The sequence below is a fragment of the Xenopus tropicalis genome, chromosome 8 (assembly GCF_000004195.4).
Source record: "Xenopus tropicalis strain Nigerian chromosome 8, UCB_Xtro_10.0, whole genome shotgun sequence".
In the NCBI taxonomy this organism is placed as follows: domain Eukaryota; kingdom Metazoa; phylum Chordata; class Amphibia; order Anura; family Pipidae; genus Xenopus; species Xenopus tropicalis.
Genome location: NC_030684.2, coordinates 107,837,789 through 107,860,854, shown reverse-complemented (window position 1 = coordinate 107,860,854; position 23,066 = coordinate 107,837,789). Strand labels below are relative to the sequence as shown.

The 23,066-nt window shown below is 41.4% G+C and overlaps 2 protein-coding genes across 3 annotated transcripts in view; one reads left to right on the top strand and one right to left on the bottom strand.

Moving 5' to 3' along the window:
• rab15 (RAB15, member RAS oncogene family) overlaps nucleotides 1-8,220 on the bottom strand; it is a 31,405-nt gene extending 23,185 nt beyond the window's left edge. Inside the window, exons 1-2 of one of the 2 annotated variants that reach the window (XM_031890448.1) lie at nucleotides 7,725-8,220; nucleotides 649-709 (exon numbers count right to left, since the gene is read on the bottom strand). In XM_031890448.1, the coding sequence (XP_031746308.1) occupies nucleotides 649-709; nucleotides 7,725-7,848 (185 nt within the window). In that variant the 5' untranslated portion in view covers nucleotides 7,849-8,220. 2 annotated transcript variants of the gene reach the window in all.
• Nucleotides 8,221-15,027: 6,807 nt separating this feature from the next.
• On the top strand, nucleotides 15,028-21,930 carry slc10a1 (solute carrier family 10 (sodium/bile acid cotransporter), member 1). The gene is made up of 5 exons (XM_002936898.5): nucleotides 15,028-15,699; nucleotides 15,951-16,161; nucleotides 17,366-17,544; nucleotides 18,798-18,991; nucleotides 21,362-21,930. The coding sequence occupies exons 1-5, from the start codon at nucleotides 15,320-15,322 to the stop codon at nucleotides 21,436-21,438; spliced, it is 1,041 nt and encodes a 346-aa protein (XP_002936944.2). The 5' UTR covers nucleotides 15,028-15,319; the 3' UTR covers nucleotides 21,439-21,930.
• Nucleotides 21,931-23,066: the final 1,136 nt, after the last annotated feature.

Below are 23,066 nucleotides of genomic sequence, written 5' to 3'. Positions count from 1 at the left end.
CAATTGGCAGACTCATTATTTTTAGTGCACAAAGCTCCCAGTTTGAGCAGAGCAAATAGTTTGACAGAGGCATGGGGGCTTGGATAGATTGGGTGTACTAGAAATGGCCATTTTTGTAATAAGTAGTCAGCACGGCAACTTTTAATAATTAATTTTAGAACAGTGCAGGTTCTCCAATGGTCACTTCTTATTGGTATATCCAGCTGTAGAACAATCAAAGGCTGTAATGACCTAGGAAGTGTGCAATAAAGGCTTTTAAAAGAACAAAAGCGGTGCTGTTCAGATTGTTCCACAGTACTGGACATGGCCAAAAACCTCCTGGATTATGATGGTCATATAAGTTTGCAAGAGTTACAGTTACAGACGGAGTTGCTAAGGGATAGTAGACACAGTGGGTCAATCAAAATGACAAATAAATGTGGGTTACATCCCATGGGGCTACAACTCTCACAATTACTATAATATATATATATATATATATATATATATATATATATATATATATATTATATATATATTACCCCAAGGAGAAAAAAAAATTGTAACGTATGGGTATTTACCCGAATTTAGGGCTCCACCCTTAACATATTCATATTTACCAGGTTTTGCAGAACACATGACAAATAAAAAAAATAAAGATTTATTTACCAGATTTGTATTCTTACTTTGATCCCATCAACCTCTATTGTCTTCATTTTGAAGTCAACTCCTGAAATTAAAGAATAAACATTGTTTTTCTGTAAAGGTATGGTATTTATTATGTTTGAGACCTGGGTTTTATTGGGTAAGAAATCTTTCATTACTCTAAAATACCCTGTTCTTAAAAAAAAAAAACAACAAGATCAAATACAAGGCCCATTTTTTAGTATTACAGATAATTAAATTATTGATTTTTTTTTTTTTATTTTTAGAATAGACTGCTATGGGAAATGGAACAGCATTTTTTGGAGCTTTCTACATAGTGGGTTTCCATATAATAGATCGTATATATGTAAACACCAATGGGCAAATGAGCTACATAGGTTTACTAAATCCCTTCTACCTGATTTTAGCTCAAAGTAGCAATAGTAAGTAGAAAGTAGATACAATCTATTATCTTTAAGAAAGGTCACAAGATAGCATGTTAATGGCCTGATCAGCTCTTCCATGAGTAGAGATAAAAGCTCGAGTGTACACAGAGGAATATTACAAAAGGTCAACAATGCTCAAATGCATGCGATATTTTAAACACGGCTAGCACTACAAAGTCGTAGATTTCCCGCTAAGCGGTGTATATTGATTACTTAACTCATAAAAATAGAATACTCATCAAGATCCACCAAGGGGAAATATCTTATGGAGACTGGAGAAAATATTAATTAAATCTACACAATCCATTAGCTATTGTCATATTCTTAATCAAGGTCAAAAGGTATCCTAGAAAAATTTTCAGCAGTGATTTAATATTTCTCAAAGTGTGACAAATTGCATATTTAAAAAAAAAAAAAAAAAAATTATTAGCAGTTAGAGGATAATTACTGGCAATGACAATGTCAACGAACTGATCAATCCTTTGTATGACTGCAGCAATTTTTGCCAGATCGCTAACACTTCCATTATACTTAATTCAGTCTGTAAGTGCTCCCACAACCGTCTTTTATTAAACAGCAACCCATCAACATCATATTTAAGAGCCAGACTACAAGAGATGGGGTTCAGGAAGAGACCCCTTCAGCATATAATCATGTGCATAATGTGCAAAGCAAATATTTGGAATCATCACATAAAGGCAATGGCACATACTGGACAATTACTTTTTTTTCTTTGTTCTTCTCAGGAGAAATCACACTGAAACAAAAACTGGTACAAGCAGCCTATTATACTCTAATATCACGGGGTTAACAAATACTGTTGCAACTCTTTGTATGCCCCAATGACATAAGCCATACTTGTTCCACTAATACCTCAACTGATTTATTGTATTTCCTAGCACTGCATTGATTTTTCCTAGAAGAAAATAAGGCTTTATAATACTATAGTGTCTGCATCCCATGTACATGAGACGTCCCAAGAGTACAGGCTTGCAGGATTTGAGAAGGAGCTTCAGTTACAGTGGCATAACTAAAAGAGAATGGATGCCAAAGCAATACCTTATAATGCTCCTTGTATCTTTTTTGCAAACATATATTGAACATGGTTACCAGAGAGAAACTTAGTACTTTACTAGACAGAGGGCTTCTAGAATTGGGTTTACAATCTAAATACAACAGTGATAAAACAGCACTAGGTGTGAGCCTTAAAAGAAAACTAAACCATAAAAATAAATATGGCTAGAAATATTGAACTTACTGAATCAGCCTAAAGGTTCAGCATCTCTAATGCAGTAGTGATCCATGTATTTACCGTTATTACAGGAGCTCCACATCTTGGATTTTGCTAAAAGTGCCTACGACTCTCACATGCTCAGTGGGCTCTGAGCAGCTGTTGAGAAGCTAAGCTTAGGAGCCATCGCAATTTATCAAGCAGAAAATGAGGTTTGACTGTCATACAAGCTGAGCTGCTCAGTGTCGGACTGGGATACTTGGGGCACCACCAGAGAATGTAACGCCAAGGTCCCACCAAACACAAAAAACACCACTGCAACCGCTGCCCCCACCCCCGCTATGTACACACACAAACAAAATTAAGCAAGAGGCCTCGAAAAATACACAATACGTACTGCGGTTCTAATATTTTTAGGCTCTTTGCCACACCCTGCAGGCATAACTACCCAGACATGCAAGTAAGATCACTGCAGAAATGGCCAATAAGCATTAACTGTAGACATACCCGTAAGAAATGGCCAATGAGTATATTAACCCCAGACATGCTGGTAAAAAATGGTCTGTGAGCATATTAATCTCAGACATGCCACTAATAAGCAAATTAAAGCCCAGACAAGCCAGCAAGATCACTGCAGAAAATATTGATAATACATCACACCTATACTCTTTTTGCTTTTTGTATGTTTGCTTTTTGTATGTCACACCCATACCCACGGTAGGAAGTCAGCAGAGGGGGCCCAGCAGGTAGATGGAAGGGTTGTAAGGACTCCGGAGAGGCCCAGCAAGGTTATGCAATAGGCAGCCTGCGTCCAACAGTGTGACAGATAGGTGGGCAAGTTAAAAGGAAGCAGGGAAAATTAAAGATGCCCATGTGTTCCACAGTGGAAAGCATGGTCATCTTTAACCTGCCAAAGCAGAGAAATACTGTCAGTACCACAGTAGGGAGTCAGCAGAGGGGACCACCAGGGCATGGGGGAGTTCAGCAGGCTGATGGGGAGTGCAGCGGTGCTGGCAGGGGGGGCAGCAGGGAGGGAGACAACCTGTGTGTAGTAAGCAGGGCCCAGCAGGATTTTTCCAGTGGCACCCTACTCACAACATGCTAGCTGGCTGCTGACCATGACCAGTGCAATGTTGGTTGGTGAGGTTTCTATGCATGAGGGCATACACCACTCATATGCTCTTACAGAACCACACAAAGAATAACTGTAGTCTGAATTGATTTTCCTGTAAGGGGTGTCATTTTGTCTTTTTTTTCATGTTTTCTTCTTTTTTTTTTTTTTTTATAAAAGTCCCTAAAATGACTCTATGCAACCCCGAGAATAACATACGTTTCTCTATGCACTCAGTCTAATGCAGATTCTGTATTGCAAGCAGCTCAACTTCAGCTCTCTCAGCTGCTTCCTAGTCTAGTGTCAAGATCCACCTCCTTTTCTCTCACATTTCTATTTTGTTGATATTCAAAATACATTTCTCACATGTAAACCCCTGTGTCAGTGCATCACAGTCACTGGTATTTTTACCTAGAGGGAAAAGTACATCCTGAAACCAGTCATACATGCCCTAATGATTTAACAAGAAAGGTGCATATGTCTTTTAAAATATTATATGTCCTGTTCCCGCCCACATTTAAATCTTATTAACATAAAAATTACTCTTTTCGGTGTAAATATAGTTTCTTAGTACAATTTGTTCAGTTATGTGTGGCTGGCAAATAAGGATAGATACATTCCTTTAGTGCCTCTGAGAGCGGGGAACATAAACTGAGTATTGGAAAAAGCAGCTGATTCCCCATAGAGCTGATTTGCTTTTATTTGGAAGTGCCGAGATAGTCATGCATGAAGCCTTCAAAATGAAGCTAAAAATAGAAACCAGAAATGGTGAAGAAATTAAATTAGCCATAAGGAATGGAAAAAACAGAAGGGGCAGATACAGAAATGTGCGAGGACAGAAATGCAATGAGAATACAGAGAGATAAAAGAAAGGGGGAAAGTGAATACTCTGCTTATTAACTGCCAAAACAGCAAATTAAGTCAAAATTATAAAATTTCTCACAGTTCTCTAAACTCTACTTTTATAAAGCTGCAATTTCTATGGAAAGATCTTAGTTGCAGCTAGGGTTGCCACCTGTCTGGTTTTTGGAAAGGCTGTCAGGATCAAACCACCTGTCTGTTTTCAAAGTAGGATATCCGGACAGGACTTTCCTTGATTAACACGGCAACAGGCCAATCACCGATAGTGACATCATGGTCCCACCATGACATAATTGGCCTGCCCCTGTTAAGTGGCCACCAGTGTAAAAGTAACTAGTTACTAAACAGAGCCTATTCCATCAGATATGACCACAATGAATAAATGAACATGATGACCACGTCTACAGGAACACAAAGGAAGCAGATGACTGAACAAGCAAAAATTCAAGTTAATTATTCAGTCCTCCTGGACCCATTCTTGGGTGTTGCTATGGCTCACAGTTCACAATATGTAAAGTAGGCCTGTAAAGTTATACCTTAATGCTCGTACAGGGGGAGGGGGAACTGAAGTAAATCTTACTCCAAAGTAGTATTACATAGCATAGATATAATTCATTGCTAATAGGTGGGAGGTATGTAAGAACGTACACCATTCTTCATTCGACAGCAGTTGGCCACTTCCATTTAGTGCACCATAAAGTAATATGCTATTGACTTTTTCTTAACAGTTTGGCGATCAGTGCACCATGAATACTAGGTCCTTGCCCAATAGACCTGCAAAAGAGGCAACTCTTTTGATGTGATCATTGGCACATTGACCAAAAGGCTGATCAATCCCAATTTGTGAACCACTAGAGTAGCCTAATGGGGCAAACTTACCAAATGAGCAGAGCTTTCCATGTATGACAGATTGTGAGTACTTAAAGGCAACGAGTGTTTTAAGGACACACAGGATTCTTACCACCTACAGAGATTACTGAGGTGAACAGGGCCAAGTCTAAAGGCAAACCCTATGATCACACCATTCCAAGTTCAAGTACAGTGGCTTCTCTCTAGGTAATGAATAATTATTTGTAATAAGTCTTTCATATAATCATTACTAAGCAATTCTCCTGCCCCATGAGATTAGCTTGATGCATGGACATAAACAATAGCTGGCGCCAGTGCCGCCACTCAGAACTGACAGAACAGATGCCAAATCAGTCTATTATTATACAGCTAACCCCCTCTGCAACCTTATCATTCCCAAATTCCTGGCTATTTCCATGTCATCCAGTACAAACTGATAAACTCCTCTACTTACCCCCGGCAGAAGCCAAGTTCCTAAGCTGAAAACCTAAAGAGCAATAAGGCCCAATTTTGCATAATAAGGAAAGCTTAAAAAACAGTTTCAGTCTTTCTGTCTATGATATCAGCAGATAAAGCATCTGTCTTGCAGCTGTGGAGCTTTGCCAAACTAACACTTAAGCTTGGCCCAGGGGCCAAATGATTGCATCATATGGATGGTGGCCAAATTGCATACAGATCTGTTTGTTTGCCAACCTTGCCATAGCATGTACCCAGATTTAAACTGAGACCCTAGATCCACTGTTCCCTATTACCCCAACATCCACTGTCTCCTCCAAAGAGTCTCATTTGGTAACATGCATGGTTATCATTATGCTGCCTCCGGCAGCACAAGAATGGGTGCAAAGACTCTTCCCTCAATAAAAGAAAAGTCAGTTTAAAATAAATAAATAAATAAAAAATGTAAAGTAAAGTAAATTAAATCTGTGCTGCAGTCTATACTAATAAAAGGGCAGCCATGCAGAACCCTGGGATATACAGAACAATTATCATTTTTATCATACTTTATATAGCACAAACATATTCCACAATGCTTTATAGAGATTAGACAAGACAAAATCATATCAGTCTCAGCAACAGAAAAGCTTACAATAACACACACACTACAGTCAGGAGCTAATTAACCTGAAGTATGGGAGGACACTGGAGTACTCTTAAGAAGCCTACTGCCCAGGCTGGAATCAAACCTAGCATGCAAACACTGCAAGGCAGAACTGCAGTCCACCATGCTACCATATCATATGAAGATAATATAACATATACTACGCATTTACACAATCAAAAGGGGTAAGGTGACAAATTCTCACAATTTGAAAAATTCACTGAATTTTACCCCATAGCAAGCAATTTGTAAAAGTCCCTAACTGGCCAGCTACAGGCAGATTTATTGAAATGTGAAATTAGAACTCACCACAAAAAAAATCACCCACTTTCTATTCATTCCTATGGGATATTTAGAAGCCCATTTAATCGATGAGTAAAAGTTATAGAGTTCACCATTTGATAAATAAGCTACTAAAAATCCCATAGGAATGAATAGAAAGTGGGTGAGTTTTTCTGTAGTCAGTGCTAATCTTACATTTTAATAAATCTGCCCCTAAGAGTAATAAGAGCCACATTTGAATTGGTTGTTATGGGTTACCGGAGGAAGATTTACACCTGTTTTGTTAACTCTGCCTCTATCCGAGCAGCCTTCTGCCTGGCAGAAGCGACACGATTTTATTGGACAACAGGGAAAATGCCAGCAAAGGGAAAGCACAGTCAGTATGACCTCATTTTCCGTTATCCACTTCTCCCTAGGGATTAATTGACTGGCATATTGGTGTTATTTTCCCCCTTTTGTCCCTCATTCACAGGCAGAAAATGTAACAGTCAATGGGCTCCCAGAGTAAACACCAGCGCTCCTACCACTGTTTATTAAGCTAATTGTGCTGCCACTTGCGCTAATTCATTAACACTGCAATTAGATATGCTAATACACTCCTTCGTTTTGCTGGAAATGCTAATCACAGCAAATAGCCCAGACAAAGTAAAACTGCACATATTTCAATGAAAATAAAAAGTCCAGCCATGCAAGCAAATCTAAAGAGAGACTATGGTATGGCAGGGAACCACCAACTAAAAAAAAATACATTTTTGCACTATATATATATATATAAAATATCAGAGAATAATACATATCCTAAAGAAAGCTCAACTGGCAGCAGTGCAATGGCATGTATGTATCAGGTGGGCAAATGATGGCCCTGTAGTGCAACACTAGAGATAAAGGCTGCAGGCTGGGCTTCCCTGCTATATATAATAATAATATTATTATTATTATTAATATGCCAAGGTATTGTTTTCAGACAGTGGCATTCAGAAGAAGTGCAGGCACATTGTAACGCTTATGATAGGCAGGAATGAATATGCCACCCAGCTGTTGCAGGCTGTAGCTAACATGGCAGGGTGCTATAAAGTGCAATTCTTTCCCCCCATGCATTTATATGGCCAGCCTTGGGATATGAAAAGCTTAATACATGGAGCGCTGAATGTTTATTATGGGGTCGCAGCGAGTAAGCGCACCCAGCCAAGCCGAGTCGCAGCTACAAATGTAGTTCCTTACCTATAGTGGAGATGTGGGAAGGGTGGAATTCGTTGTCTGTGAACCTGCAGAGCAAACAGGTCTTCCCGACGCCGGAGTCCCCGATGAGGAGCAGCCGGAACAGCACATCATATTGCTTAGCCATTGTCAGTGCCTGGGAAGGAGCCGGAGGAGAGTGAAGGCAGCACAGAAGGAGGAGGAGGCGTCACTCAGGAGGCACCATGTTCCCCACTTATACACAGTGTTCTGCTATGTGTGTGTGTCAGGCTCCTTTGTGCAATGGCTGAGCAGCGCTACGAGGCTCCCCTATCAGTCCCTGAGCCCTACATAACCCGTGAGAAAAGCCCAGATGGAGAGCTTCGTATGACAATGACTGGGGAGGGGGAGGAGTCAGGCTGGCTCCACCCTATGCAGCAGACTGGCCCAGCACCTCCACCTCAGCAGAGGTAGTTGGAGACATAGCGGAAGGCTGGGTGGGGAGCCGGGACACGGAGCTCCAGCTGTAATGGGGCACCTTGCCCAGTTGCACTGCAGTAGCCAAATTCCTCCCGGTGTCTGTACTGTTACATCATACATTTCCCTTTCTCAGTAACTGAGAGAACTGGTTATACTGGTTACTCCTGCAAGGCTGCTTTAAGGTGGGCCCAAGGCATTTTACTGGAGGGCTCCCACAGCTACCCCAAGATATTTGTAAAAGCACTGCCCTTAAGCAGGAGAACTGTATTCTACTAAAGCAGGAAATAAAGAAATAGCCTATAGTTTGTGAAGTAGACATGAGACCCAGGTACACTGCTCTGGACCAACAGCAATACTAGCAGATCATCCATAGTCAGAAATATCAGCATTTTATTACAAAAAAAATCCCTTAGAAACATTTGTTGTAATATAAGATGTATATTGTAGCTGATTAAAATGAGGGGTCTGTCATTTCTAGTGGATTCTTCAGTCAAAAGTTATAGCAGTAAACACGTTTGATGGTGAGCCCCCAGTTGTGGTGGGTCCTGGGCAATTGCCTCTTTTGCCCATTTATAAAAACAGCCCAGTACTTCTGTGCTGGAAACTGCTATATATATATAGGAGGTCTCATTTACTATCACTGATAGCGCCTGGTCTGACTATTGAGCTTTCTGCCCTGTGCCAGGGTCTGTGTCCTTGACAGATGTCTTTCTGCCATGGCAAACAGGGTGATTGCAAGCAAAAATCTGCTTCAGCAGGATCTGGGTGATTACCATTCAGGGCTATTGTGCAACAAGTTCAAAATAGCCCCATGTACCATAGTCCTGTCCTATTGTGTCAACAGGGACTCCAAAGTAAGGGCCCTGGCCCGTGGAGAGATTAGAGTGACTAGTTACCAGCTAGTGCCAGGGGCCAGTATTACACATTTTTCAGCAAAATACTTACTAGTAAGTTTGTAATTGCTCCATCCCTGAAGTGTTTTGTCACCCAGCTCACATTAAGGTGCTTCATGCAGTCTGCACTTTCACCCTTTCATAAATGGATGTGGGACCTGGCGAGGGTTTGCTTCCTCTGTACTTTCCCCACGATTATGTGTGGCGGGGGGGGGGGGACTTGCGATTTTGCACCTGTCACGGGTCACCTGCAATTATGTGCAGAGGGGGCCTGGCATTGAAGTTATGATCCTGGTTGCAAGTTTTCAAAAGAAAAGTACCAATTGTCTGTGCTTGGGGGCATCACCGTTGTACAAGTGACAGGGCTAGAACATAAAAAGGTGGGTTGTGGGTCAGATTCTGCATGATTTGGACAAAGAAGGCAAGACTGAGCAAGAATTTAAAAGAGACATACTGCAATATACTGACATATAATGAAACGTTCTACTATTGAAACCTACCCTAGCAAGCATCTCGCTCTCCTCCCTTGAGTTGGAGACTTTACGATGTTTAATATTATCTAAGAATGTAAATTCTAGACAAAGTGTGTCCCTGGCATAATCACACAGTGAGCTAATGCAGTGCTATGAATAATTTGCAGCACTATCTGCCAACTATGGATGGGTTTCACATAAGCAGCGGGTGAATCTCTAGGCTCAGTAGCTCCTATACAATACAAAGCTTGCAGGTGCATTAGTGTTAAAGGAACAGTTTAGTGTAAAAATGAAACTGGGTAAAATAGATAGACTGCGCAAAATAAAGAATGTTTTCAATATAGTTGAAGGCTGGAGTGAACGGATGTCTAACGTAATAGCCAGAACACTACTTCCTCAGCCCTTCTTTACAGCCCTTTAAGCTGTTAGCAGTTAGTAACCCAGGGACCCCCAACCTTTCTTTCTCGTGAGCCACAGTCAAATGTAATAAGACTTGGAGAGCAACACAAGCATCATAAAAGTTCATGGAGGTGCCAAATAAGGGCTACGATTGGCTATTAGGGGCCTCTATTCACACTATCAGCTTACAGGAGGCTTTATTTTGTAGTAAATCTTGTTTTTATTCAACCAAAACTTGCCCCCAAGTCAGGAATTCAAAAATAACTCCCTGGTTTGGGGGCACTGAGAGGAACATCCAAGGGGTTGGGGAGCAGCATGTTGCCCCCGAGCCACTGGTTGGGGATCACTGCAGTAACCAATCAGTGACTTGAGGGGAGGCAATATAGGACATAACTGTTGAGTTAGTTTGCTTTTAAATCTGACATGCAAGCTGCCAAACTTATTTACCAGTTATGTCCCACGTGGCCCCCCAAAGTCACTTGACTAACTAAGCGGTTAGAGAGCTGAAAGCAGGAAGTACTGTTCCACTCACTCCAGCCTTTATAGGTTATTTTTGCCTAACTAACTATATTAGAGATATTTCTTATTCTGCGCAGTCTATCCATTTTACCCAGTTTCATGTTTACACTGAACTGTTCCTTTAACACTAGTGCACCTGCAAGCTTCATATTGTATAGGAGCTACTGAATTGTTGGACAATGATCTGCTCTCAGCAGCAGCCCCCACCTCTCACACGCACATGCATACCTATACCTACAACCTCCTTACCTTAAACATTGAGCTTCCATGTGCCATGGGGGGGCTCAGGTGCCTTTGCTAGTGATGAGAATATTTTTTCGCCAGGCATGGATTCACAGCAAATTTCCGCATTTCATCATTGGCAAATAGTTTCGTGAAACTTCTGTGAAAATTTGCAGCACTTTATAAAAAAATTTGAAAAAACAATTTGAAAACATTTGCCGTTTTGCGAATTTTATGGCGAAGCGAAATGGGACAGATTCACTCATTACCAGCCATTGCAACCCCTGCTCCCATGGTAGTCACACCACTGTCTGCTACGCTGCTGCTCTTCTGACAGAGAGGTGGGAATGACTTACATAGGGATACCCAACCCTCTTTCTGAGCACCAATGTACCCATTCAGCCCAATTCAGAATTGTGTGCACGTGGGTAGGGAAGCTCTAGCGATGAATTTAGTCCAGAAACTTGCCTCAGGCCACAAAAAGCTGCTCCTGGTAACTTGTAGAGCTGAAATTCCAATTTTTATATGGTAATTTTGGGTGTTCTATCGCTATTGAGCTCTCTGCACCCCCTCAGCCTCCTCCAGTGTAAAAATCCTATGCACAATGGGAGAAGGAGGGAATTCCATAGGCCACCTCATAATGACACCATTGTGGAATCACTGTGCCATTCTAATACCCCAATTCTGTTTCTTTATATGGACAGACTGAGTATGCGATGATAGTGGAACAGTCCAAGATGCAAAGTGCCCGGCTGCAGGCTGATGGGAATTACACATTCTTATCTGTCTGTCCCTTTTTATCCTCTGCATTGCTGGTTCTGACTCCTGAAACAATGTGGCAAAAGCAGCCTGTTTAACAGACATGGAAGAGAACTACCTCTGTGACAGTTGTGAGACAGAACCATGAGTGAGTGTGGAGAGAAAAAATAAACCCAAAAATATCACTTTCAGTTGCAATTATATTTACAAATGACAGGTTGCACCATCAGGTTTGGGTGTGTCCCTACCAGCTGAAAAATGCTGACAGAGATTGCATCTTGTGCGCCATGAGCCTTAGGATATGTACACAAGGGGTTTGCCTGCTACACATGTTTAAGCCACATAATAATAGCTATATCTGCCCACCTATGGGGAATAGCATCAGTCTTTGTCCCCACCTCATTTATTCTTTTATTTGTTGTGTTTTTAGTGCAAACAATGCAAGTGTAGTTTAAGAAAAAATCACATACAGTACCTCCCAACATTTGAAAAATGGAAAGAGGGACAAAAAGAAATGCCACTCAAACATTTTGACCACACCCATTTAGCTTAATAGTTACAATTGTATCTCAGTGTAGGTGTTGCCTGTTTTTTGGGCTCTCTGCCAAAAGCTACTTTTTAATTAAGTTTGAGAAACATTATATCTAAGTGCAGGTGTAGCTTGTTAAGATTTCTGGTCTCTCTGCCAAAAGCTACTTTTTAATTAAGTTTGAGAAACATTGTATCTTTTTTAGCATTTAATGCATCAAAGGGAAATGAGGGACTTTTCAGTAAGAATCCAGGACTGCAGGCTGAGCTGTTGAAATCAGGACAGTTGGGAGGTATGGTCACTCTGATCAGTGACATGGTCGAGCCAGCAGCAAGGAGTGCCCAGGAAGCTGTGCGTAAACTGTCTTTATTGAAAAGCAGATCTGCCCACTAATACTCTATAAAAAATGGTAGTACATTAGAATATGGAGTGTTTGTACCTTGCAAGTAAAAGGCAGATGATCTGGGCAGCATTCACAGGAGTGGGGCAAGATTCACTGTATGTGAATTTTAATAATTACATTTGTAAAGTCTGTTTTCTCTAATGGCATTAAAAGGCCACAGAAAACCATCACAAAGTTTGCCGTCAACATTCAACCACTAGAGGCCACTGTTTTCATTTGCATTTTGTTAAATTTGTGGTTATTATCATATTAAGGCAATTTTGGTACCCATTTTTTCCATCCACTATCAAAGTGCATAATACTGGCTGACCTAAGGGGAATCTGAGGGCAGAAAGACAGATATATATACAATACAATATATATGCAATACTCATCAGTCCCTGCCCCACTGGAGCTTACAATTTATTTATTTAACAATTTATCAGACACTATGGTCTGAAGCTTGGCATACACTTGAAGGACAATTATACCCTAAAAATGAATATGCCTAGACATGCCATATTTTATATATCGAACTTGTTGCACCAGCCTAAAGGTTCAGCATCTCTATAGCAGCAATCAATCAGGTCTTCACAGTCAGTCCCCATCTTGGATTTTGTTAGAAGTGTCAGTGACACTGCACATGCTCAGTGTGCTCTGGGCACTTATATTGTAGTGTCACCCACTGTGACCTACAGCACTTATATTTGCCTATTTGTGTCTGTAAGTTACCCTCCCATATAGATTGTAAGCTCTACGGGGCAGGGACCTCCATCCTCTAGTGTCTTTGACTCTTAACTTATTGCAACTGTATTTATCTTGTATCCATCTGTATTTATTGTTGTACTTTGTATTTATCTATTATTATCTTAATAACCCCTGTTTGCTTTAATCTATTCACTGTACTATATGCCTCCTTCTTCTAACTCTTTGCAGCTTTTAAATGGGGGTCACTGACCCCAGCAGCCAAAAAACTATTGCTCTGTGAGGCTACAGTTTTATTGCTATTGTTACTTTTTTTTTCTTTTTCTATTCAGGTCCCCTCCTATTCATATACCAGCCTCTCATTCAAACCACTCCCTGGTTGCTAAGGTCATTTAGACGCTAGCAACCGGATAGCTGCTGAAACTCCAAACCGGAGAGCTGCTGAACATAAGTGATAAACAATAATAAAAAATGAAGGCCAATTGCAAATTGTCTCCAAATATTACTCTCTACATTATACCAAAAGTTAACTCAAAGGGGAACAACCCCTTTAATCTTTCATTCTCCTTTAGAGATTTTTGCCCATTTTGGTTGTTCATGTGCTGGGCCAAATCAGGTGCATCCAATCTGCATCCACAGTAGTCGTTACAGTGGTAGAAAAAATGCCATCTATTGTAAGTAATTCACAGCTAAGGCCCTGAATGCACAATATTGAACAGACAATAAAATTAGCGGTGTGCTTACCATATGACATACATGGGGTCGGACTGGGGGGTGGAGGGCCCACCGGGGCTCCCGCCCCAGGGGCCCTGCAGGTGCCCCCACCAGCCGTGTCCCCTGCACCCCCTAACTCTCCCCTGCAGGGGCCCCCACCCAACGTCCACCCCTGAGCGCACTTAAGTTTGCGCGTCATGGGAGGAACGGTCGGCCAGGGGAGCGCCGCAAGGGTCGGGTCCGGGCCGCAGGGGCCCACCGGGATTTTTCCCGGTGCATAGGGACAATGTTGTATATTGTTTGGTATGGTATACACAATTTTAATTTATCACATTTAATTTTTAATAACTATATAAATATTTTTGTACCTCAGCCACCATCATTTTCTAACCTGCCTGCTTAAAAGATATCTGGTTGGGTAACTGTTGGGCACGCCACAAAGACATCTCAAATACTTGCCAACATCATCTGAAAGGGGCCATATTGACATCTTAGATTGGCCAATGCTTGCCCAGAGTTACGTCCTCATAAACCAATACTCCATTCTTCTGCAAAAAAGAGAAGCTGCAGATGAAAATCTTATTTGAATAGATGAGCTATTATTAGATAGACTGATGTATGAAAACTGCTTCCCCCATTCCCATCATTGTGCAAAGTGAATGCCCCACTGACTGTGTGACCCAAATTAGATAAAAGAACCATAGTTGTGTGTGAGGCAATACACATCTGATGCTTTTGCTGGGAAACAAAATACCCCATGCACCATAGTCCTTACTGTTATGTGAAGGTGTATTAAGCAAGAATAGCCATGAGAAGTCATTTTGGCATTTTACTGCCACATTAGTGCCACCTAGAAAAAAATATTTATTCTGCAGAAAGCTTTACCATACCTGAGTAAAGAGCCCTAGAAGCTCCCTCTGTTCGTTTAAGATAGCAGCTGCCATTTTAGCTTGTCCTTGGTAGCTTCCTGCTGCAGCCCTATCCCTTGGTAGTTCAGATCACACATTCTGATGGAAGGGGATGGAGTTCTTATGCATTCTTATGGGAGGGGGGAGCAGGAGAAGGGAGGGAGGAGAAGCTGCACAGACTCTGACTCTGGGAATGAAGGATTTTTCTGAGAGAGGAAGTCTGATACCGAAGAACATGTTTACACAAAAAAAGAAATGACATCCTGTGTTTCGTTAGTTGGAGGACTCTGTGCAGCATTTCCATGTGTGCTTATGGCTGTATTTACATAGACCTTTCTGATAAAGCTTACTTAATTTTTACCTTTCCTTCTCTTTTAACGATTGCTCTGCTTGGCTGAATAAATGGATGAGGACAAATATTTGAATTACTGTTGGGGGGAAGAATTCCCAAACTAACTCAGAGGCACAGGTCTGTGAAATTTGATCTTGAAACCATAATATAACCTAAGGCTGTGTAAATAATGCCTCACTCTCAGGACAGAGAAGACAATGCAGGAGGAATTGTTTGCAAGACTATCCAAGGGATTTGTCTCTCCCCTGATGTTCAGGCTGTTTTACTAGAAGTTGGGTGCTTGACCCTGCCTTCTGCTCCACAACATGAACGACAGCAGGGAAGAAGAATTATCTTGGAACATGGAAGAACAAGGACTAAGTGCATCAAACATTTCCAGAAATTCACAAATGTTCATGGGTTATTTCATCGCTGCAGCTGCAAACCTGCTTGTGGTCACGGTCATGCTGTCTCTGGGATGCACTATGGAGATTTTGGAAATAAAAAAGCATCTCCTAAAGCCAAAAGGAATTGGAATTGCTTTATTTTCCCAGTTTGGAATCATGCCCCTTGCAGCCTTCAGTCTAGCCCACGTATTCCAACTGAACGCGATAGAGTCGGTCACCGTTCTGATATGTGGATGCTGCCCTGGAGGAGTGCTTTCCAGTGTCTTCAGCTTGGCATTAAAGGGTGACATCAACCTCAGGTAAAGAAACGTGTTGTTATTCTTGTAGGGCCCCAATGCAAAACTTTCATACCATTCATATACAAATGTATACTGTATATTTACACATATGGACATAGTATGGGAGCTATTATCTGGAAGCTTAGTACCTAAGAAGATTCCCGTGATTGCATATTTTGGAGCCTTCCCTATAATGGGTTTCTGGACAAATTATATATATATACAGTATATACATTTACATTTTTTTTACTCCTTTTTCTTTACTCTTGCAGCATTTTGATGACTACTACTTCAACTGTCCTTGCTCTTGGAATGATGCCTTTGCTCCTCTTCATCTACAGTCTTGTACTGGACATGGAACCGATACATAATGCTGTTCCTTTGGAAAAGATCATAGAGATTTTGGTACTGACAGTCTTTCCTTGTTGCAGTGGTATTTTGATAAATACCAAGAGACCCCAATATTCGGGCTGGGTTGTCAAGGTAAGAATTCAATCATTTTTACTTACTTGAATTTGTTTACTGTTAAGGGACATATTTATAAAAAAAAGTTATGTATTTGTTACAGTAACACCCTAATTGTGTCTCTTTGAATTGTCTGTGCCCACTTGGCTGACATAACTAGCGCATCCCCTGCATGAAGAATTATCTGCTGCTTTAGAATTGGTGGAGAGACCTCTGCAGAATATGGAGATAAAAGCATACTGCTCTGTTGTAAGTGTGCCAGAAGACTGGCACTGGGCATAGTTTAAATATGCTGTAAACTCTACAGGGCACAGAGGGAGTTAGCTTTGACCGTTTCTGCTCCTGAAAATTTGCAGTACTTACCCCTCAATTGCTAGTAGTAGAAAAAATTGCTAAATGACATAGCAACACTCCCATATTTGTTGAAAATAGCATGAACAACTTCAAGTAGCAGTTTTCCAGCCAGGCCCAGGTGGCAACCCTAGTGGGGATTCTCCCAGATGTAAGCCCCTCTTCCCCAGTCTCCTGCAGCAACAGGTCAATCTCCCACTGTCAGTAATTTGCCCCCAAAATCAAACTTTCCTGCTCCATTAAAATGCTTAGAAAGCTTCACACTGGGGTGTCCGAAAAAAAAAGATGGGTCCTGCGACCCAGGCCTGCTCTATGCCAGACTTTAGGTGCTCCATCCCCTTTGACTGTGGCCAAAAGGTAATGGAACATGATGCAGCTTGCAGGTGGTGGGTGTAGGATGACAAACTTTGAGACTGGGATGGGGTTCCCAGTCTGACCCTGTATAGAATCACAACCCAAAGTCCTCCTACATCGTCCCAAGCAGTGGAACAGGGAGCACAGCAAAGGGGCAGAATTGGGGCAGGTCAGAGAGGAAAGATGAACCTGCAGCCTCTAGCTTTAGGGTAGACTGTAGAAGCAGAATGGGCATTTGCCCTGGGCCTGAGCATTAGCACTAGATAATGAAGTTAGGTCCTACCTGCAGCCCTCTATCTGTCCCCTTATTTAAACAGAGGTCTGCATTATAATGGCCACCCATTCTCTAATTCTGGCCATTTGTTAATTAATTATAATTATCAGCAAGGCTGCCATAAAGGTGTAGGGAGTTTTCTCATAAATAAATGACGGACCTTGCAGACTACTCGACACCCTTCCCACTTCTAATTCATTGATTTAATGAAGAAGACAATCTTATTTCTTTCTTTCTTTTTAGATTGCTGTGGGGATTTCTGCTGTTGTGTCGATCTTAATTGTCACTCTATCTTTTCTCTACATGAGAAGCGACATCTTTCTAATCCTTTCTCCGCCACTTCTATATACATCTGGGCTCATGACACTGATAGGTTACGTTCTTGGATACAGCATATCTGCAGCCTTCAAGCTCAATGGACAGTAAGTCTGGTAAAATTGGATAGGGATAAGGGATCACTGAGATGGGCAAGTTTTTCCTCTCTCCAAATGCATTGGTAAGCACGTGGTAGCGTATTTTTGTAACACAAGTGACAAATCTCCCCATGTGTCATTGCCCTAATATAGAAACATAGGGTTTTGTCACTGAAATTAACCTGGCCCAGTGTTTACCTTGACTGAACATTTGCTAAAAACTACAATGTACCATCTAAAGCCAAAGGAAAGTACTGTTTGTGTTGTGATTGGGGCAACAATGTAATCTATTACTTTTAAAATACTAGCATACAATGAGACAGCCATTGCCTCTCTCACAAGGTGGCTACAACCTTCCTTATCAGCAACCTCAGGCCTGCTATTGTGTTATAACCAGACGCTAAGAGGACATCACTAGGGCTCTACAAGTAAAACCAAAGCGCAGATTTATCAACATTCTGAGTTTAGGGTGAAGACACACAGAGCTACTAGTACTAGCTACTCGTCACGGCCATGACAAGTAGCTGCAACTAAGTAGCTCTATGTGTTTTCACCCTTAGGACTTTTTAAAAAGTTATGGCAACTAATTCACACATCGAAAAACGATATGCGATTAGTCGCAGCAACTTATACAGTACCGTATGGCAGGAAAGTTGCCAGGATTAGTCGCTGATACATACTTTTTTAAAAGTCACGGTGACTATTCGCCCCATGTGTCTTCGCCCTTAGTGGTTTACAGTTTTTTGAAACCACAAATAAACTCATTTCCATGAAAACCACGAATGTCCAGTCATTTATTAAAAGATCTGAATCGAAAAAGCCAAAGAATTAAAACACGGAACAAATACAACCCGAAAACCAAGTTTTTCTAGGTTTTTAAGTTTTCCTATGAATATTCATGGACTTACAAACAAAAAGGACCCCAAAAAACTCTAAAACCACTAATTAAATATATTGTTACAATTTGCCTAGGACAGCTCCCATTGACTCCTACATGATCCTGATAGCTTTTAGATGGCAAAGTTTTGTATTAATGTCTTTTTTGGTTTTTACAGTTAATAAATTACAAATGCCACCTTAAGCTTCCTTAGCAAGGACAGCTACCCAGGAGCATAAGACAGGTCAAAAATAGGGACAGCAGGCATAAAATGTACATTCCGTATTGATCATTATATGTGGTGTCTGTTGTGAGTAAGGCTGTGGAGATCTAGATATTTAATTTGTAGAATATTACAAAGCAGAAATCCTTTTTTGCTTTCCAGGTATCGGCGTACTGTCAGCATGGAAACTGGATGCCAAAATGTCCAGCTTTGTGCCACTATTCTCCAGGTCTCCTTTTCTCCAGGAGTACTTGGTCCAATGTATGCCTTTCCTTTCCTTCATGTAACACTTCAAATTCTGGAAGGACTTCTTCTGATTTTAGCATTCCGTCTCTATCAAAAAATAAAGGCTACAGGTAAAACTGCATGGTAAATGTATGTCTAACCCACTGGAGGGTTATGTAATAAAAGTCTCAATGTCCACAAACTCAAAGCAAAGCAGCTTTGTTAGTAGCAGACCTGAAGGAGAAACACAGAAGCATTAGAGACATTAAGGCTCATTTACATCCGCAAGCACAGTGGGCAACTAGCACTTTTTTCATTTTCATTAATGAAACAATTGTGTCCAAATGCACTTCTTGCTCCACCCTATAGTTGCACTAGGCACTAATGATGAGAAAAATTTTCAACAGGTTTTTCCAATGGCTGGAAAAAAACATTGCACAGTAATAAAAATGTTACGGTACTGAAAGAGTCACCGCAAATAATGGCAATTGACAGTAAAGCGTTTCATGGATCTTTGCTGTTTCACAAATATTTCAGCAAAGAAAAATGGGACAGATTCACTCATGACTACTTACTGCCACTCAGTCTTTCCTGCCTTCCATTCTAAATTGCACACTGCTGCGTAGGGGAACCCTGGAGATACCCCCTGACCAGGCGGTAGCTCCAGGGTTCACTTAGCGCCCTGCGCTAATTGGCACAGTTCAGTTGCTCCGGAAGAACTGGGTGCACACATTAATTAGATGCCAAACACTGGAAATGACACCAGACTGTGCGTCCAAATGGGTGAATTGGATGCAAGCTGCAGCAGGTGTTGTACAACTGCATCAAGTAAAGTGTCCATTTGCTTCCACAGTGATGCTGGAATTCTGTGAAAAAAATGCTGCATTGTGGAAAAAAATGGATTTTGCGCTTGCAATTGCACTTTGCTCACTGCACTTGAGGTTGTAAATGAGCCCTAGTGTTATACAGCACTGCAAAATATTTTTGTGCTTTATAAATAATAAATACATGTTGATAATAAAAATAATTGCCTAGAGGGGAGCTAACTATGGCTAAACTGGGTAGTTAGAAGCAGCAAAACAGAGAATAGCAAGGGAGAAAGGTACATCTTGTACATCCAAATTCATACTTGGATCTGGCCTTGTATCTAGTCCTGTATCCCAGCATTGCATTCAGTTCCACAGGTCTACCCATCAACTTGTGTTACACTAAACTGTAAAATTACCACACAGACAATCAATATAGTACCCATAAAAATAAATATATTTTATAAAGTACCCATAATTCTTTGGGCATAATTCGACCTTTGCCAGGACAGATCTTCTGAGCTGACACAAGATTCCAGTTTAACATAGAATACAGAGAAAGTTAAACATCTACAGCCTTAAGTACTATATCTGGGGGTTAAACAGGACCTGGTTACAAGAATGCATTAGAAGAAGAGATTGGGGTCATTGCTACCATTCCCATTTCAAATACACTCAAGGCCTAAGGGCAGTGGCACACAGGGAGACTAGTTGCCCACTATAAATCTTCACTACTGTGGGGACTAATCTCCCTGACATGCCCTCCCACTGGCAAGAATGTAAATCGCCAGTGGGATGGTATATATGTCACTTCATTTTTCCGAAGTCGCCCAAAGATTCTTTGTGAGGCAACAGGCAACCAAAGCAATGCATTCTTGCCGGTGGAATGGCATGTCCGCAGGGTCGGACTGGGGGGTGCAGGGCCCACCGGGGCTCCCGCCCCAGGGGCCCTGCAGGTGCCCCAGCCGCGTCCCCTAACCCCCCCAAGGGCCCCCCTAACCCCCCCGAAGGGCCCCCGCCTGACGTCCTCCCAGAGCGCGTATAAATTGAACGCGTCGGGGAGGAACAGTCAGTAGCGGGGAGCGCCGGCAAAGGTCGGACTGGGCCGCTGGGGCCCACTAGGGCCGGGGCCCACCGGGATTTTTCCCGGTGTCCCGGCGGCCCAGTCCGACCCTGCATGTCCGGAATATTAGTCGCCCGCAAGAGTGAAAATTTATTACAGGTGACTAATGTTCCCGTGTGCCCTGGTACTTCTGTTACCAGAAAAACTGCACCGGCCCAGGGTACCCACAACCTCTTCCTTCTTCTGCCTTCACGCAGTAGAGTGAGAAGCTGAATTTAAACAACAAAGTGGCTTTTCCACTCTACTGCACATACGCTGGCTCTGGTATTCCAAAGATGGATGAGGAAAGGAAAAGGATGCCCTCAGCCAGCGCAGTTTTCGGCTAAAAGAGCACTGGCCGGGGATATCAGTTAAGTGATAATCACTGGGGGGAGGGGGGTGCCCAACATTTGGCACCCCCAGTGATTATAACTTTCCTTCTACTTTAAGCCAGTTTTTGGGACTTAATCAACAATTGGGGGTTCCATACTGAACATTGATCCCATGCATTAATTACAGATCAATATCAGACTGTTATCATTTAAATAGTTTTTGTTTAGTGTTTAAAGCAATTCCTATTTCTCCTATTACAGATGCCACAACTATTCTACATTTGCTTGAAAACTACAATTATATTATCTCATCCCCATGGGCACAGCCTTTCATTTGATCATTGACTCTTTTAACACTTGCGGTTCTAAACACTCAGAGAAAACCATCTGCTGCGTCCTGCGAAGTGCACTGCTGCTGTAACCGGGAAGAATGACCACTATGGCAAATCACGCCAATGGTACCTATGTTGCAACATAGCTCCACTCTATTAATTAAAAAGACTATTTTCTTTTATATTAGGGTTGACACCTAAGTGGTATTTAACTGGCCTAGCTGGGGCCATATAGGTTGTTAAATTTGTAATTACCTGTTGTTCCACCCTTTAAGTCACTGATCTGCTCCTTTTACTTCATTGCCACATGCCTTTTATGACATTGCCCCACCCGCCAATCTCCTATCGACACAAATAATATTTTTCAACAAGAAATTTGGCAACACAACCTAAAGAAGATTCCTCAGATGAACTGGCGGCTGCGATAATACTACTTAATATGCATTTGCATATAATGGAGATATGTAAATAAAGCATCCAAGTTCATTTTGGAAAGTACTCCTGTAATTTTGTCATTATTATTACTGCATGCTGTCATTCTAGTAAATAGTTGCGGTGCAGAGCAAATCTTGGCCAAATAAAGTTAGAAGAAACATATTTAATTGAATCTGTCCATTCTATACACTGTATTTGCGATGTGTGGGTCAGGAAAACTCAACTCTCACCATTGTAGGACCCACACCCAACCTGTGCCCGCATCTTTCCGTTCTGTATACTACTTCTGCACTTGCCTTAGGTTCCAAAACAGGGAAACTTCAGAAGCAGAGGAAGAGCGTACTTCCCCAGCCTGACCCACACTGAGCTGCAACGCAACCCATCCTCAGTCGTGTGTGCCCCATCCCCTCCCGTGCCCTCATGTGCTAATCCACTCTATAACTATTACAGAGAGGATGTTTACATTTCCTTTAAGATCACAGGGAAAATTGGTAAGAGACTACCCTTGTTCCATTTAATGTCTGATATATGTTTATGTATACATTTCCTTAATGTTCTGCAAACCTGACCCATATACTGTTTTCAGCATTTCATACCAGTTTACAAATAGGTTATATTGCTGGAGTTACAATTGATGTATTGCTTAATATAGTAACTTGTCACTGTGGATACAAAAGATATCACTGGCGATACATGGGTACAGGCTAGGCACCATTGGGACGTGTCTTTGTATATTAGCCAAGCAGAATCAGTGGGTTTTTCTATTAAAGAGATTATGCTGGGTGCAAAGATGTAACCAATGGTTCTGCCTTTTCTTGTTACAAATTTACAACCATTTTTTAGGATTTTATCAAAAACAGGATCAGTGTGGAGAATAGAAAGGTTTTTATCTTTTTTTTATGTGATAGAATTGGGGGCTGTACCTGAAAATACACCTATGCCACATTTTTTTTAAGAAATGAAAACCAGAAATAAATAAACAAATGCTACGTTTAGTAGGGTTGCTTTACATTGGAAAGCTGCACTGGACTTTCATTGCCTAACAAATCTGGAGAATTAAGAAATGACAGTAGTACTGGGCGGCCAGGTTAATGCCTGAGTGGCCAGTTTAAGTAAACAAGGCACTATCTGATTTAATAAGAAATTATTATATACAATAACCGCTGATAAATATACTTTAAGATAATAAACTATAGATT